Raw genomic sequence first — 12,622 nt, 5'->3', positions numbered from 1 at the left:
TCTCATATATTGCGCTTGTTAGAAAAGATTACTTTTTTTAAATGGTAGGCAGTATAGCCATACTATTAACTTTTGAAATTCTTACCTCAAGTCAAAATTGCATCGCCATAATATATATTCCACACATCAGGTCACAACTGAGTTTTTTATTATCTAAGCATGACAATATTGTTTCTCTCAGTTCCAGACTAAATATTTATATTAGATAAGTAAAAGAACAGAAATGCTGTCAGCCCAGGGCTTGTAGTATTTAGAGAAATTATGTTGCATATACAGAAAATTAATTATGAAGATCAGAATGTAATAGTGAGTTATGCTCTGCAAAATCAGGATAATGGAATCCAGATTTAGAAGTACTTTTAAGTCTTCAGGACAAAGGCATAGTGCAACTGTGACGTAGTATTAATCTCTCTTATCCTCAAAGTTTTTCATGCCCATGGATAACAGGATATATTTCCTGTGCAGATCTTTATTCACCATGTTTATCTCTTATGATAAAAATGTCAACATAATTTCATTAATATAATTTTTCAAAAGAGCTTTGCAATGAAACAATCATCTGAGCTACTAAATTCGTAACTGTATGACGGCAGAAAGCGATGATGCCAGAAGCAGGCTAAAGCTGTGTGGAATGTCTGGGCCTTAGTTAGCAGTAGACGTTTGAGTCGCAGTTCAGTACGAGTCTTACTCTCTAAGTAAAGGGCTGTGAGTCTCAGTCGGATGCCCCAAGGTCTTACCCTGTCCCCAGTTCTCCTCCATTGCCATACTCCTTTTTTACATTGTTCAAGAATGATCCCTATACCCAATACTCATCAATGAGTCAATGCGTTTATCATTTATAAAAAAGCATATATATGACTAAAAGACATTTTTTGGTGAAGTTTATATAAAATTCAATTAGTCACAGCTTTGTTGCAGTAGCCTTGTTGTGTTCCTTAACAGCCGTTTTTTTTTTTATCTGATCTAATAGGCACAGGTACATCAGATAAGGAATTAATTGGGGGGGGGGGGGGGGGGGGAAGTGAATGGGTAGGACTGCATAACACAAGGAGCTGAGTTCTGGATGACAATATTTTTTTTCTTCTGGGGGAAATAAATTTACTCAATCAAAAGTATCCAATAGAAACCTAAGCTGAGCAGATAGAGATTAAATACTCCCCAAACACAGAATCTAAAGTTGTGGACCACTAAGTCTTTCCTGTAATATGAATAATTTCGATCAGAGGGGTACCTTTGCATTTGTGATGTGTGACTCTATTGGTAGCAGGTTCATCATGTGCTTTGGACATACTTTTTGCTAAGGAGACTATATGAAATAATAGAAGTCTTTCTTCCCTTGAGTTTTCTTCTGTATTACTGATACACTCATTATCTAATACAGGGCAGAGAAGTACACACGTGAGGCGATGAAATCAAAACTCTTACATTATCTTCCATATAAAGTGGGTGGGGAAACTATAATGAATGTATTGTGGATTTTAGCTTCACTTGTAAACATCATATAAACAAAAGATATAGTGTTAATATATAGTGAAATCAGAACTGTTAGGAAGGCTTTGGAACAAGTACTAGATTTTCTTTTGCTTTCTTTGAGGAGAGGTGAATAAATATATTTGGAACAAAAAAAATGGACTGTATTTTGTTGTAGCTTTCCAAAGCTTGGATCTTAGTCTGAAGAAAACTGATTTGTACTGCTTTATGCTATTAAGTGTTTAGTCTCAGCCAGGGAAGTGACAAATTCAGTGACAGTTTTCAAACCCACCTGTCTTCAGCGCAATATCTTCATTGTACCATTGTGTGTTCCTATGACCACGTTTTTGACCTTTTTTCATTTCTTACCGCTCTCCAAACTGTTTTTCATGAGATGTATTGTGATTTTGGGGTATTTGAAAGTCTACGAAATATGGTTTTGTTTCCAAGAAAAGAGCTTGAAATTTTTCTAAGAGCAATGGTTATTTTACAGAAAACATATTATATAAACCAGTTATGCCCTAATTCGTGGCTCCATGGCAATTTAAGATGCTGTCAATAATAGAAGGCTGCCGTTAGTTATGAGGCTAAGGCTCTGTGATTCCCATTACTTCTTCCATGTTTAATCCTTCATTTTATTAATTAACTTTGTAATTAATGTGTCCTAACCTAAAGCTAGCATTTCTCACTTGCATGACCGCTTGTTTTGTTCTATGTTCACCTAATCTAGTGTTCAGATTCACACAGGCTGGAAGTTACAAGCCTGGCATTGCATTTCCTTGGCACCGAGCACATACCTTACCACTTTGTCAGTAAACGTAACTTATTGGCCTGTAAAGGCTCCATCCATCTGATGTGTAAGCTTAGGGTTAAATTTGGGCTATTAAATGAGAACTTTTTAAATGCAGCAATATGGTGGCTTTTTATTCCCAGCACTGTAGCAGAAAGATTTTAACTTGCCTGTATAATGGTCATATAGAAATTGTAGTTAGGTTAGCGTCTACCTCATCAACCATGATGGAAAGAATATAATACGAAAGTCTCAACTCTGTGTGGATAACAGTGTTTGGGATAGAAAGACTTTGTTAAAGCTAAGTGAACAAAGGAAAGAGAGGGACAGTTCTCTCATATTCACAGTGTTTAAGACTGGTAAGGGCTCACTGCATTATTTAACTTGCCATCCTTTATATCATAGGTCATTACATTTCATTCAGCTACTATTTTATTAAACCCTATAACTTTTCCTCTAAGTTTAACTGGTATTTGAAGTATTTCTTCCTGAAGGAAATCTGATTTGATTTGAAAACATTGTGAGATGAAGGATTGACCTCTTCCCTTCGTTTATGGGACATAGGTTTACAGGAGCATGCAATGATCCAATGGCATAATTTAGTGGTAATCATCTTCCATATTTAAAATAAGTGCCTACTTTTCCATTTAAATTTCTCTGGTTTCCACTTCTGCCACGAGCTCCTGGTATAACAGGATCACAGAATGGTCGGGGTTGGAAGGGACCCCTGGAGCCCACCCAGCCCAGCCCCCTGCCAAAGCAGGCTCTCCAACAGCAGGCTGCCAATACACCTTATCATTGCTTCTCCAAAGACCCCTTCCTCACTTAGTCATTCTGTTCCCTAGTAGATGCTTATATCCTTCAATTAAAACCCTCTAGGTTTTCTTTTTGAAAGGCTAAACACATCATGCTTTTTGTGGCTGTCACTGAAACTCTTGTTGAGGGTCTACTTAATGTCAGGATTGATCTCACCAGTGCTGTTCCTACTCACCTCTTTTTTTACTTCGGCATCCCGGTTCAGTCACTATTCCATTTTACTGCAATATTGCAGTGAAATTCCATGTGTACTTGCTTGTCTGCTGCCACCCTTATACTTTCCTCAAAGATTGTTCCTCATTTGCAGGTATCGTGCGACTATAGAACAAAATCGTCACTTCCCTTGAAGTGGAGATTTTACGTATGACTTTTTAATACATTTTTCATTGCGTGGCCCCAGTGCAGCAAGTAATCACTTTGTAAGACCATCCTATCAGCCTTCTCATCTGAGTTAGCCCCAGATTTTACAAGTTGAGACTTTTTAATTCTTTAAAATTACTGATGTAAGACTTGAACAGCAACAGGCTTTGTACCAATCCCTGCAGAGGACAGATAAAAATGCTGCCATTCAATGCTTGTTCCCTTTAGGCAGTTTTTTTAGAACTGTCATTTAGACGATTCTTAATCCATTTAACATGTGCGCTATTGATATTGTATAGTGCTAATTTTTTAATCTGACTGTCATGATGTAATAAGTCAAATGCATTAAACAAGTCTAAGTCTGTTACATCCATGCTATTACCTCCTACATTTATTACAACTAGACTTGTAATTTCATGAGAGAATTAAATCGAGTTTGGCTGACAAGACCTATATTCCATACAGCCATGTTGACTGGCATTAATCTTCAATATTTTTTCTTCAGTTGAATGCTGCAGGAGATAATCTGTTGTGTTGTCCAGCAGCAATGTCAGGCTACTCCTTAAGATAACGTGGTTCGTCCAGTTGGGTGGTCTCTGCTGTACCCTTGAAGCAGAGAGATCCCATATCCCGTATGTGTGTGTTTCCCAGGGATGCAGACATTCCTCCCAATACAAATGGTAAGGAAACTTTCCACTGACATCTGGGACAAAATCACTGGGATATTTTTTGAACCTGAGGTTGCTCTTGAATGAAATGAAATCAGAATATACTTTCTAGGAGCACATTTAATGCACTCCAACTTGAACAGCATTCAGCTCACAGGAACAGACCAGACTGAGACTAAAGTAATCTCTTGCAGTGTGGATGTGCAGCTTATAGAACAAAGCCTATAGACATTCAGCCTATGGAAGACATAAGCTGTAAGGATGGTGAACAAGATAGTAAAGTTTTGCTGTCTCCTTTTGTCCTATAGACCATATAATTGTGGTTGTTGTTGTTGTTCCCCACCCGCCCCCACCATGCGTTCTTCAATGTACAGCTATTTTGAAAAGCAGAACAGAAAAAATCCAGCAGCAGTGGTCTTGCTTTCAGACATCCTGTTCAGTGTCTGGTTATCAAAACTAATTTGCTGCTAAAGAATACATAGGATTTTAGCAAACCAAAATAAGAACTTTTTATAGCTATAACCATATAAATTTTAAATACTTGCAAGTAAGAAACAGGTTTGTTTAGTAGTGTTATTTTGCAGACTTTAAAAAAAAAACAATAGTCTTTGTTTAAACTGAGAATCTTCTTTATTTTAAATTCATTCAATTAGTTTTACTGAAAAAGATGACTGAATTTGTGTGAAAAAATTATCAATAACAGCGTTTTGTATCCCATTTTTCACTGTCAACTTTATTCTCATAATTTTGGTTTGAAAGTGTAAAAAATGATTCTAACAGTCACCAGAAATGCATTTTATAGCAGTTCATTGTTCTATCAGCAGATTTTCTTATCTTTTAAAATTTCCATTTACTGTGTAATTAATCTGTCCTTTATTAAAACAAATAAAATTTAAGAAAACTCTCTCTATGGATCTATGTACATTGTAGCTGCTGTATGTGCTATTTTCTGTAGGTGCTAGAAGAGATGTGATTTCTTGTGGTCCAGGCAGAAGTTTCTGCCTTGCAGACAGAAGTTTCTAGTATTTGTGTAAAATTTTATTTTGATTGACAACTGTAGGATTGGACAGCTCATAGTGGTAAAGTGGCTTCTTGCTGTATAAAATTGACATATTTTAATACAGCCATATAAAAGAGCATGGATCACACTGAGAAGGTAAAGCATTGTATTTTGTAAAGCAGAATTTCACATGGGATTATAAACCCAACATTATCCCCTAGTTCAATGCTAAAAAAGCCATTAAAATTATTTGCAATATAAAGAAGAAGGTTAAAAAAAAACCTAGCCATGTTAGTGCCATTGTATACCTGATATATTTTACAGTCTTTTTCCAAGCAGTGGGAAAATCACCCTGAAAAACTGGAAAGTGGTCAGGAAGCAGTGAGTTGCAGGAGGTGAATGTGTAGGGCCAGGACGCTCACTGTCTCCGCAAGCACGAGTGCAGCGGGCTGTCAGAGCAACCCGGTGGCAGCCAAGTGAAGATAAAGGCACTTGGTTCTTCACGTACGGTGCAGTGGATATAGCATGTAGGCTTCTGCAGCCCTTCCCTGGGCATCTGCTTATGGCGATGGCCAGAGAGAGGCTGAAGGTCTGAACTAGTTAATTCTTATGTTCTCAAAAAGAAAAAAAAAAAAAAAAAAAGTTGTGTCCAACAGTGTCATTAATTGGAAAGATGGATTCAGTTGAAATAATCAGAAGAAAACGATAAGGCATGACTTCCTAGTAGTCTTTGTACAGAAAGGTTTTTTGATAAACAAACTTGGATAATAAATAAAATGTCTGTGGTTTTCTTCTTTCCTTGTTTTAAAAGTGGGTGGTATTATCCTCTTGATGAAGTTATCTTGACTTCTGGCAGATCTTTTGTCTGTTTGGCTCTTTGAGTCAAGAGCTGTTACTTCTCTAAATACAGAATATGAGCCAGCTTCAGTGCAACTCTCATCTGTGTTAGGCAGGAAGGCGAAAAAAAAATAATATAATAGACCCTTCTTAAAGGTCTATTGATCTGTGATTATTTCCATTCTTTTCATCCTCATTACTTTGAAAGTAAAAAGGTGAATGTGCAGGTTCTTAGTGTCTTAGCCTTGAACCCTTGGTTTGTTTATTTAACCCGTGGCTATTTTAAGAAGAAGCTGGAAATGTTATTAGTGATAACGACAGCATAATAAAAATTCCTGGGCTAGTTTGGAGAAAGAGTTGCTAAAAGACCTACTATTTTTTCATGTGATACTTTGCATATTCACTAGGGCCTAGGATTTAGCTAGCACAAATTATTTTAGCTCCAAAATCCTTAAGCTCTGAAATGTGCATCAGCCGAAGATCTGCCACCTATTTCTTTACATTATATTTAGATATTTACTGGATTTAGGACCATTATTTCAGTGGGTAAAGATAGGCAAGTCCTTTTTTATTGAAAGGAGGAATGGTTTTGGCATTGCTTGAATTTTGGAATGGAATTCAGGCCGGGCTGGCCCGGCGAGAGGCCAAGGGCCCGTGCCGTGTGGCCCCGCCGGGTGGCTGGGTGCTTGCAGGTGAGGGGTGCTCAGGCCGGCCCTTTGAAGTTGTTCCACTTTGCCAGAAATAATTAAAAACCGCTTACTGGATGCGGCAAGTTAAAAAGAATGAACTGCCTTCTCTAATCCATTGGCTTGGGCACTCACCTGGGAGGTGATTAAGAAGGTGGAAATCTAAACATTATTAGGGAGAAAAAAAAACGAGACGGCGCACTGAGGTGTCACTCAGATGTCTTTTTCTATTGCTCTTTACAGGAACATTTTTTGCCAGGGTTTGAATCCCCACTGAAAGAGCTCGCTGTAGCTAATCCTCTGAGAGTGGCTGTGTTTTCTAAGTGGGAAATGGATATAGGATAAACAGGCAATCTGCTGCTGGCACGCAGCCCTCTCTGCCAGGGTGTAATAAAGTCTTATCATCTGCAGCGAGGTTCTTCAGTGGCTAAGCTCCTTCTAAAGCTGAAGGAGAACTGAGCACCATAACTGGAAATCCGATAATGGCACCTATAAATAAAGGATTTCTATTTGCTCAGTTAACAGCAAATGAAATTATGTTTAGTGATTCAATAATTTTAAAAACGTGGTTCAAACACTGAGCTTTTTTTGTGAGAAGGCTTCTAGAAATGTTCATACTTGTTAAAACTTTTGGAACTGGAAGTGAAGCACGCTTTTGCTGTGGAACATTAAAGATCAGCTAATTAAAAGCAGTAGGTGAACTGAGGACACCACGACTCTCTGACTTAGCATACCTGGACCTTTTATGAGAAATTCTGAAGGAGGCACTAAGGTGAAGAGCTGAATATCATTGAAAGAATAGTGTCTATCACTGATAATTTTAAATTTTCAGCTGTTCAGTGTTAGCCTGTTAAATTTCGTGTTAAAAGACGGGGAGCTTTTTTGGGAACAAGTGGGTTTATTGTTTCTCTTTGGTTACTGCCTCTCCATTTTAAGAAATCTTACCATAAAAAAGGTTTGATTACAAATATTTCAATTACATTTTTTACAATACAGAGGAGCGGTTAGCTGATTCGATGCCTGCTCTGTTCTTTTGGCACTGTAGTGTACCAAGCCCATGATACCCAAACTGAAACGTGGTTATTCTGGTTTTGTGGTCAAACTTAAGCCTAACGCAAAAAGTGAAATAAGACCAACACAGAGAACCCAGTTTAAGTTTGTTTTTGCCACTTGAGCTGCAGCTGAGTTGTATTCAGCACCAAAGAGCTGCTTGTTTCCATGTGCTACTGAAGATAACCTCATGGTACCTTTTGGTTCTTTCTTGCTGGGCGTCTTGCACCTGTGGTGAGGTTGCTCTTTTTCTTTTCCTGTCCCCCAATGCCATTTTCTGTCCGTGCTTCTCTTAGAAATTGTTGTGGTTGATTTGTCCCTTGGGGAGCCTTTTATCTGTCTGTTCGCTCGTGTGTGCCCAGTCGATTTGTGCAGTTTCCACTAAAATCGTTGGGAAAGAGGAGTGCTCGCCACAGATGGCTAAGATTGTTCTTAGTGAAAACAGCTACACCGTGTTCTGGAAGAAAATCCACTAAACCGTGGCAAAGCTTTGAGGAAAATTGGAGGTGAATCTGGTAGGACCAGCAGCGTTACCTCTTTGCATTTCCTCTGAGGATGAATATTGATTTTCAATGTGCTCTGGGTTCTAACAGTCTGATTGTCACACATCTGAGGGTTTTTTCCTCGAGGTCAGGGTATAGTTCTCAGGGTAACAGCATTGTTTCCTTATTCAGAGGAAACGAAAAAAGCTGATTCTTTGAACTTCTGGATTAGTCAGAGCAGACAGTGTTGACAAGATGTAATTTCTGCTTCAATTGAGAGGAAAGGTAAAGCCTCTGTTGTTTTGAAGTTCTTTAAGGAACTCTCTTGTGATCTAATGCTAGTCATCTTAGACAAGCAATTTGCTCCTGAGTGATAAGAACCTTTCACAAGCTTCACTTTGGCTTGGGGGGGGGGGGGGGGGGGGGGGAGGCGGGGAAAGAAGAATTAAAGTCACAAGCCACTCCTTAATCTCTCCTTAGTTATACGATGTAGGCTTACGAAATCTGGACAAACCACCGTCCGCTTGCTCTCCTTCTTTATCTCAAGGAACAACCAAAGCCCCAGCCTGGGCTTCAGCTAAGGCCAACCCTATTATTTTCACTGGTAGCCCGTATTAACCCTGAGATCTGGAATAAATTCCATCCTTGACCTAAGATGACCATCGGTTCATGCCATGATATAGGAAGACTGTTTCACTTCATTATTAAGCAAATTATCTCTGCCTTGTATTTTTATTCTACTAAATGTCTGATCCCTTCCTGCTAACCTACCATCAGAATTTGACTTCAGGTAACGAGTTATTTCCATGGACTTCAATAGACATAGTGTGTGTGAAAGAGGAATTGGGCCATTGTTTCCCTGGACAGTAGCCTGGTGGCTTTAGCCTGATACGGCTTTAGCTACTGGTTACATGAAACTTGTGCATTTTTATCTTTTAATCTCAGTGAGGGTATCTTTGTTGTATTGTGAAGCACACTAGATAGGAACCAATTTGATTTTATCAAAATTTTCATTACAGATATCCCAGATGTGTCCGCTTTTACTCCTCTGCATTCTAGACTAAATTTAATCCCAGAGTTTGAAATCCTTTTTAATAGCTAACCCACCCCTCTGTGCCTTATTTAGGTTTCCTTCATTTCGGGTCCCCTATTAACTGATATAATGATGTCATAGTTTTCCCTGTTATGTCCCTTTAATATATCCTAACATCCTTTTTATTTTGTTCTGCTTTTCTTTTTTTCTTTTTTTAAAAAAAAAAATAATTCAAATATCTCTTGCTATTGAATTGGTGTTTCTACGGAATACTCCTCAGTTACTTGTAGACTCTGATTTTTCTCGTTTAGTGACAGGTAATTCAGAACCCATCACTAGATGGTTCAGCTCATTGTTGCACTGCATGAAATTCAACAATTCTGTTGAAGTCAGTTGAGTAAATCTGAAGTGTATGCTGGTATAAATGAAATACAAACTTGCCTACTGTGATCGAGGAGCTTATGATGTCCCCACCAAAAGGCAGATCTGGCTGTCCAGTTTGGTTTTTTTCAGTATTTACTTATGATGATGTAACTAAAGAATAGGATAAGTGTGTTTTTTTTCCCATTCATGCATATATTATGACAAACAATACACCTAAATTTATAAATTGTAAAATCTATAATATTTATAAAATATAAAATGCTTGTGTAGCACTCAATGCAATGGACTTTCACCCTGAGATGCCTAAGCACTTGTCAATCTATTAGATAAAATCGAAGTGAATTATATGGCCAGATCCTTCACATTTTGTGAAGCTCGATCTTTCAATAATATTGTGAGCGATTAGACACATACATAATGAAAAAATTGTGCCCATAATGTAACTGAAACATAGGAATGGTATCTTTTAATTTGCTCTAACACTTGCTGATCTTCCTTGAACTTCATCTACTGTCATAAAGTTCAGTCAGGATCTTTGACTCTTTGAAGCCCCTTGGGCATCAGTGGTTTGGATGATGTGAAATAGTTTGAAATTATTTGTGGGATCTTCTGTAAACATGGCCTTGAAATTTGTTTTTATAATCAAATATTATGAAATATTTATTTATATTATGAATTATCAAATATAATGAAATATTATGAAAACAAAGCCCAGTTGTATACTGTCAAGACAACTTAGACATCCAAGTTTTTATATTTTAATGTTGTATTTAGAATATTTTAAAATGTTTTGCTAGTTTTCAGTTACAAATATTTAAGAACTATTCATTTTTTTCCTGTAAGCTGATGAACTACTATAGTAACATCACTGTCTTACCTTATTGCCTCTCTGGATAGTTTATTTCATGATGGCCTTGTCCAAACTAGCAGATATCTTAGAGTTGGCACGTATGTAAAATATTGTGTAAAAAGGCTTAAGTATAAATGATGGTAAATCAAAACACCTTTAGGGAAAAAAACCCACAAAAACAAAGGACTGTGCTTTGAATCTGAGATAAGAAAAACTAGAAATGCACTAGCTAGTTCTCACTAATAACATCTGATTTTATTTTGTCTTTTAAGGTAAAACTGGCCACACAGAGGCTGTACGAGTAGTATATCAGCCAGAAAACATCAGCTTTGAGAAACTGCTCAAGGTCTTCTGGGAGAATCATGACCCGACACAAGGTAGAGTGATGAGTGAGCCAGTATTTAATTATCTTACTAATTACAGCTGGGATAATTAGTGTTTGAGCTGCATGGAAGAGATGAACCTTGAAATCACACTGGAGCTCAAGAATATGATTGCAGACATTTATTGACAGAGAAAGAGAGGGAGAGAGAGAATGAGAGTACAGAAACTCACAATACCCCTCCTCCTTTACAGCTGTCTGTGCTGGGAAAATACCCACAGAGAGGCACAGCAGACAATAGAATTTTTTTTTCAACTTTGATTATGGCAATTTCTTCTATAATGCTATCTTTTGTCTCTTAAATTAAGGCATATTTCTTCGCAGCTTCAGAGCTGGTCATTTTATTTGTGTTGAGAACCTTTATCCTTCATAAAAAAAATGTTTGTTTTTTACATTTTTCAATGGCAGTGAATATGTCTTGTGATTAGAAAAAGGGAACAAAAAGAGGTAAGAGGTGGTGGGTAGAGGCAGCAGCAGAGCATTTTAGCTATTTGCCTTATTCAAACCTTTTGATTTAATTTATCTTTCTTGGAAGAGGCTTTGTGATGACATTGCACACATCTGTGCAAACATAAATGGGAAACTGTGTTGAGAAAACATTTTATGTGTTTATATAGTTTCAGTAAACATCATCCTTTCTACTATTTCCCAGAAATACTACACACACAGTAACTCATTTCAATATTTTAACAGTTATCATAATTATGCCACTTGTTACTACATCTGGGAACAAAAATGTGTAGATGATACCTTTAAAATGTGATACCATCCTGGGAAACAGTAACTCTGAGAAGGATCCAGGGGGTATTGTGGATAAGGTTCTTCCAGTGAGCCCAGAGCATGATGCAAAGACAAAAACAACTATTGCAACTCCTGCCTATATGAAAAGGGAAGCCTTAGTCAGGAGTACAAAAGCAATTTTCTGTCTGCAGGGTCAGTACCATCTCAGAACAATTTGTGCAGTTTCTGTGTTGGCATGCTGGGAATTGTACAGAAATACTGCTGAGGATTCAAAGGAGGGTATAGAGCCTCAAAAACTGGTCTGGTGCTGGGAATGAGCACGTTCAGCTAGTTGGGGAGCATAACACTATGATCAAGGAATCTTTACAGGTGCTTATGTGCGGAGCAGATACCTCATAGTGAAGGTGACAACCCAACCACTGGTAAGCCATAACAAGTTCCAGTAGCTGGAAGCTGAAGTTCGAAAAGTTCCACCTTGGAATAAAACAGTTCCGCAGCTCTTAATGTAATTGTATTTTAAACATAAATGTACTTGTAAATGTAAAAACTCACATGCAAATGTAAAAACAACTCCAGTAAATGTTGGAGTCTTTTTCCATCACCATCCTTTCGAGTCTTTAAGATGAGATAATTTATCATTTTAAAAGAGGTGCTTTATTCAAGTCATGAGAAGAAATACTATGTCTGTGTCAAGTGTGGTGGCCTGTACTGTTGAATTATGAGCCTCCCTTTTCAACTCCTTCCTTTATAGTTGTGTTCGGAGTACTTTGCGCCATCCTTGAAATACTTGCAGTTCTGCATTAAGACAATGACCCTCTTCAAATCATGCATCAGAGCCTTTGTGAATTGCTTGTAGCAGTCAGGAAGGAGGTTTTCTCCCTATCCTACCGGTGGTTGGTTTTAGGTCTTTTTTTGTCCTTTTTCCTTTGGATTGTCAGAGATCGGCCATCACCAGAGGCTGGCTTCCTTGTAATGGGCTGGTTGTTTTGATATAGCAGAGAATCCTGTTGCAGGATAATTGGTTCATGTGTCTTAGAAGCGTAGAATCATTTAGGCTGAAAAAGACCTTTAAG

The 12,622-nt window shown here is 37.8% G+C and overlaps 1 protein-coding gene across 2 annotated transcripts in view; it reads left to right on the top strand.

The window, feature by feature from the left end:
• Positions 1–12,622, top strand: part of MSRA (methionine sulfoxide reductase A) — a 289,926-nt gene that overhangs the window by 164,321 nt on the left and 112,983 nt on the right. For both annotated transcript variants that reach the window (XM_040597733.1, XM_040597734.1), the window contains exon 4: positions 10,699–10,803. In XM_040597733.1, the coding sequence (XP_040453667.1) occupies positions 10,699–10,803 (105 nt within the window). The remainder of the gene's footprint in view (positions 1–10,698; positions 10,804–12,622) is intronic.

Source organism: Falco naumanni, chromosome 6 (genome assembly GCF_017639655.2).
Source record: "Falco naumanni isolate bFalNau1 chromosome 6, bFalNau1.pat, whole genome shotgun sequence".
NCBI classification, from domain to species: domain Eukaryota; kingdom Metazoa; phylum Chordata; class Aves; order Falconiformes; family Falconidae; genus Falco; species Falco naumanni.
The sequence above is the reverse complement of the archived record's forward strand: the minus strand, read 5'-3'. Positions and strand labels throughout refer to the sequence as shown.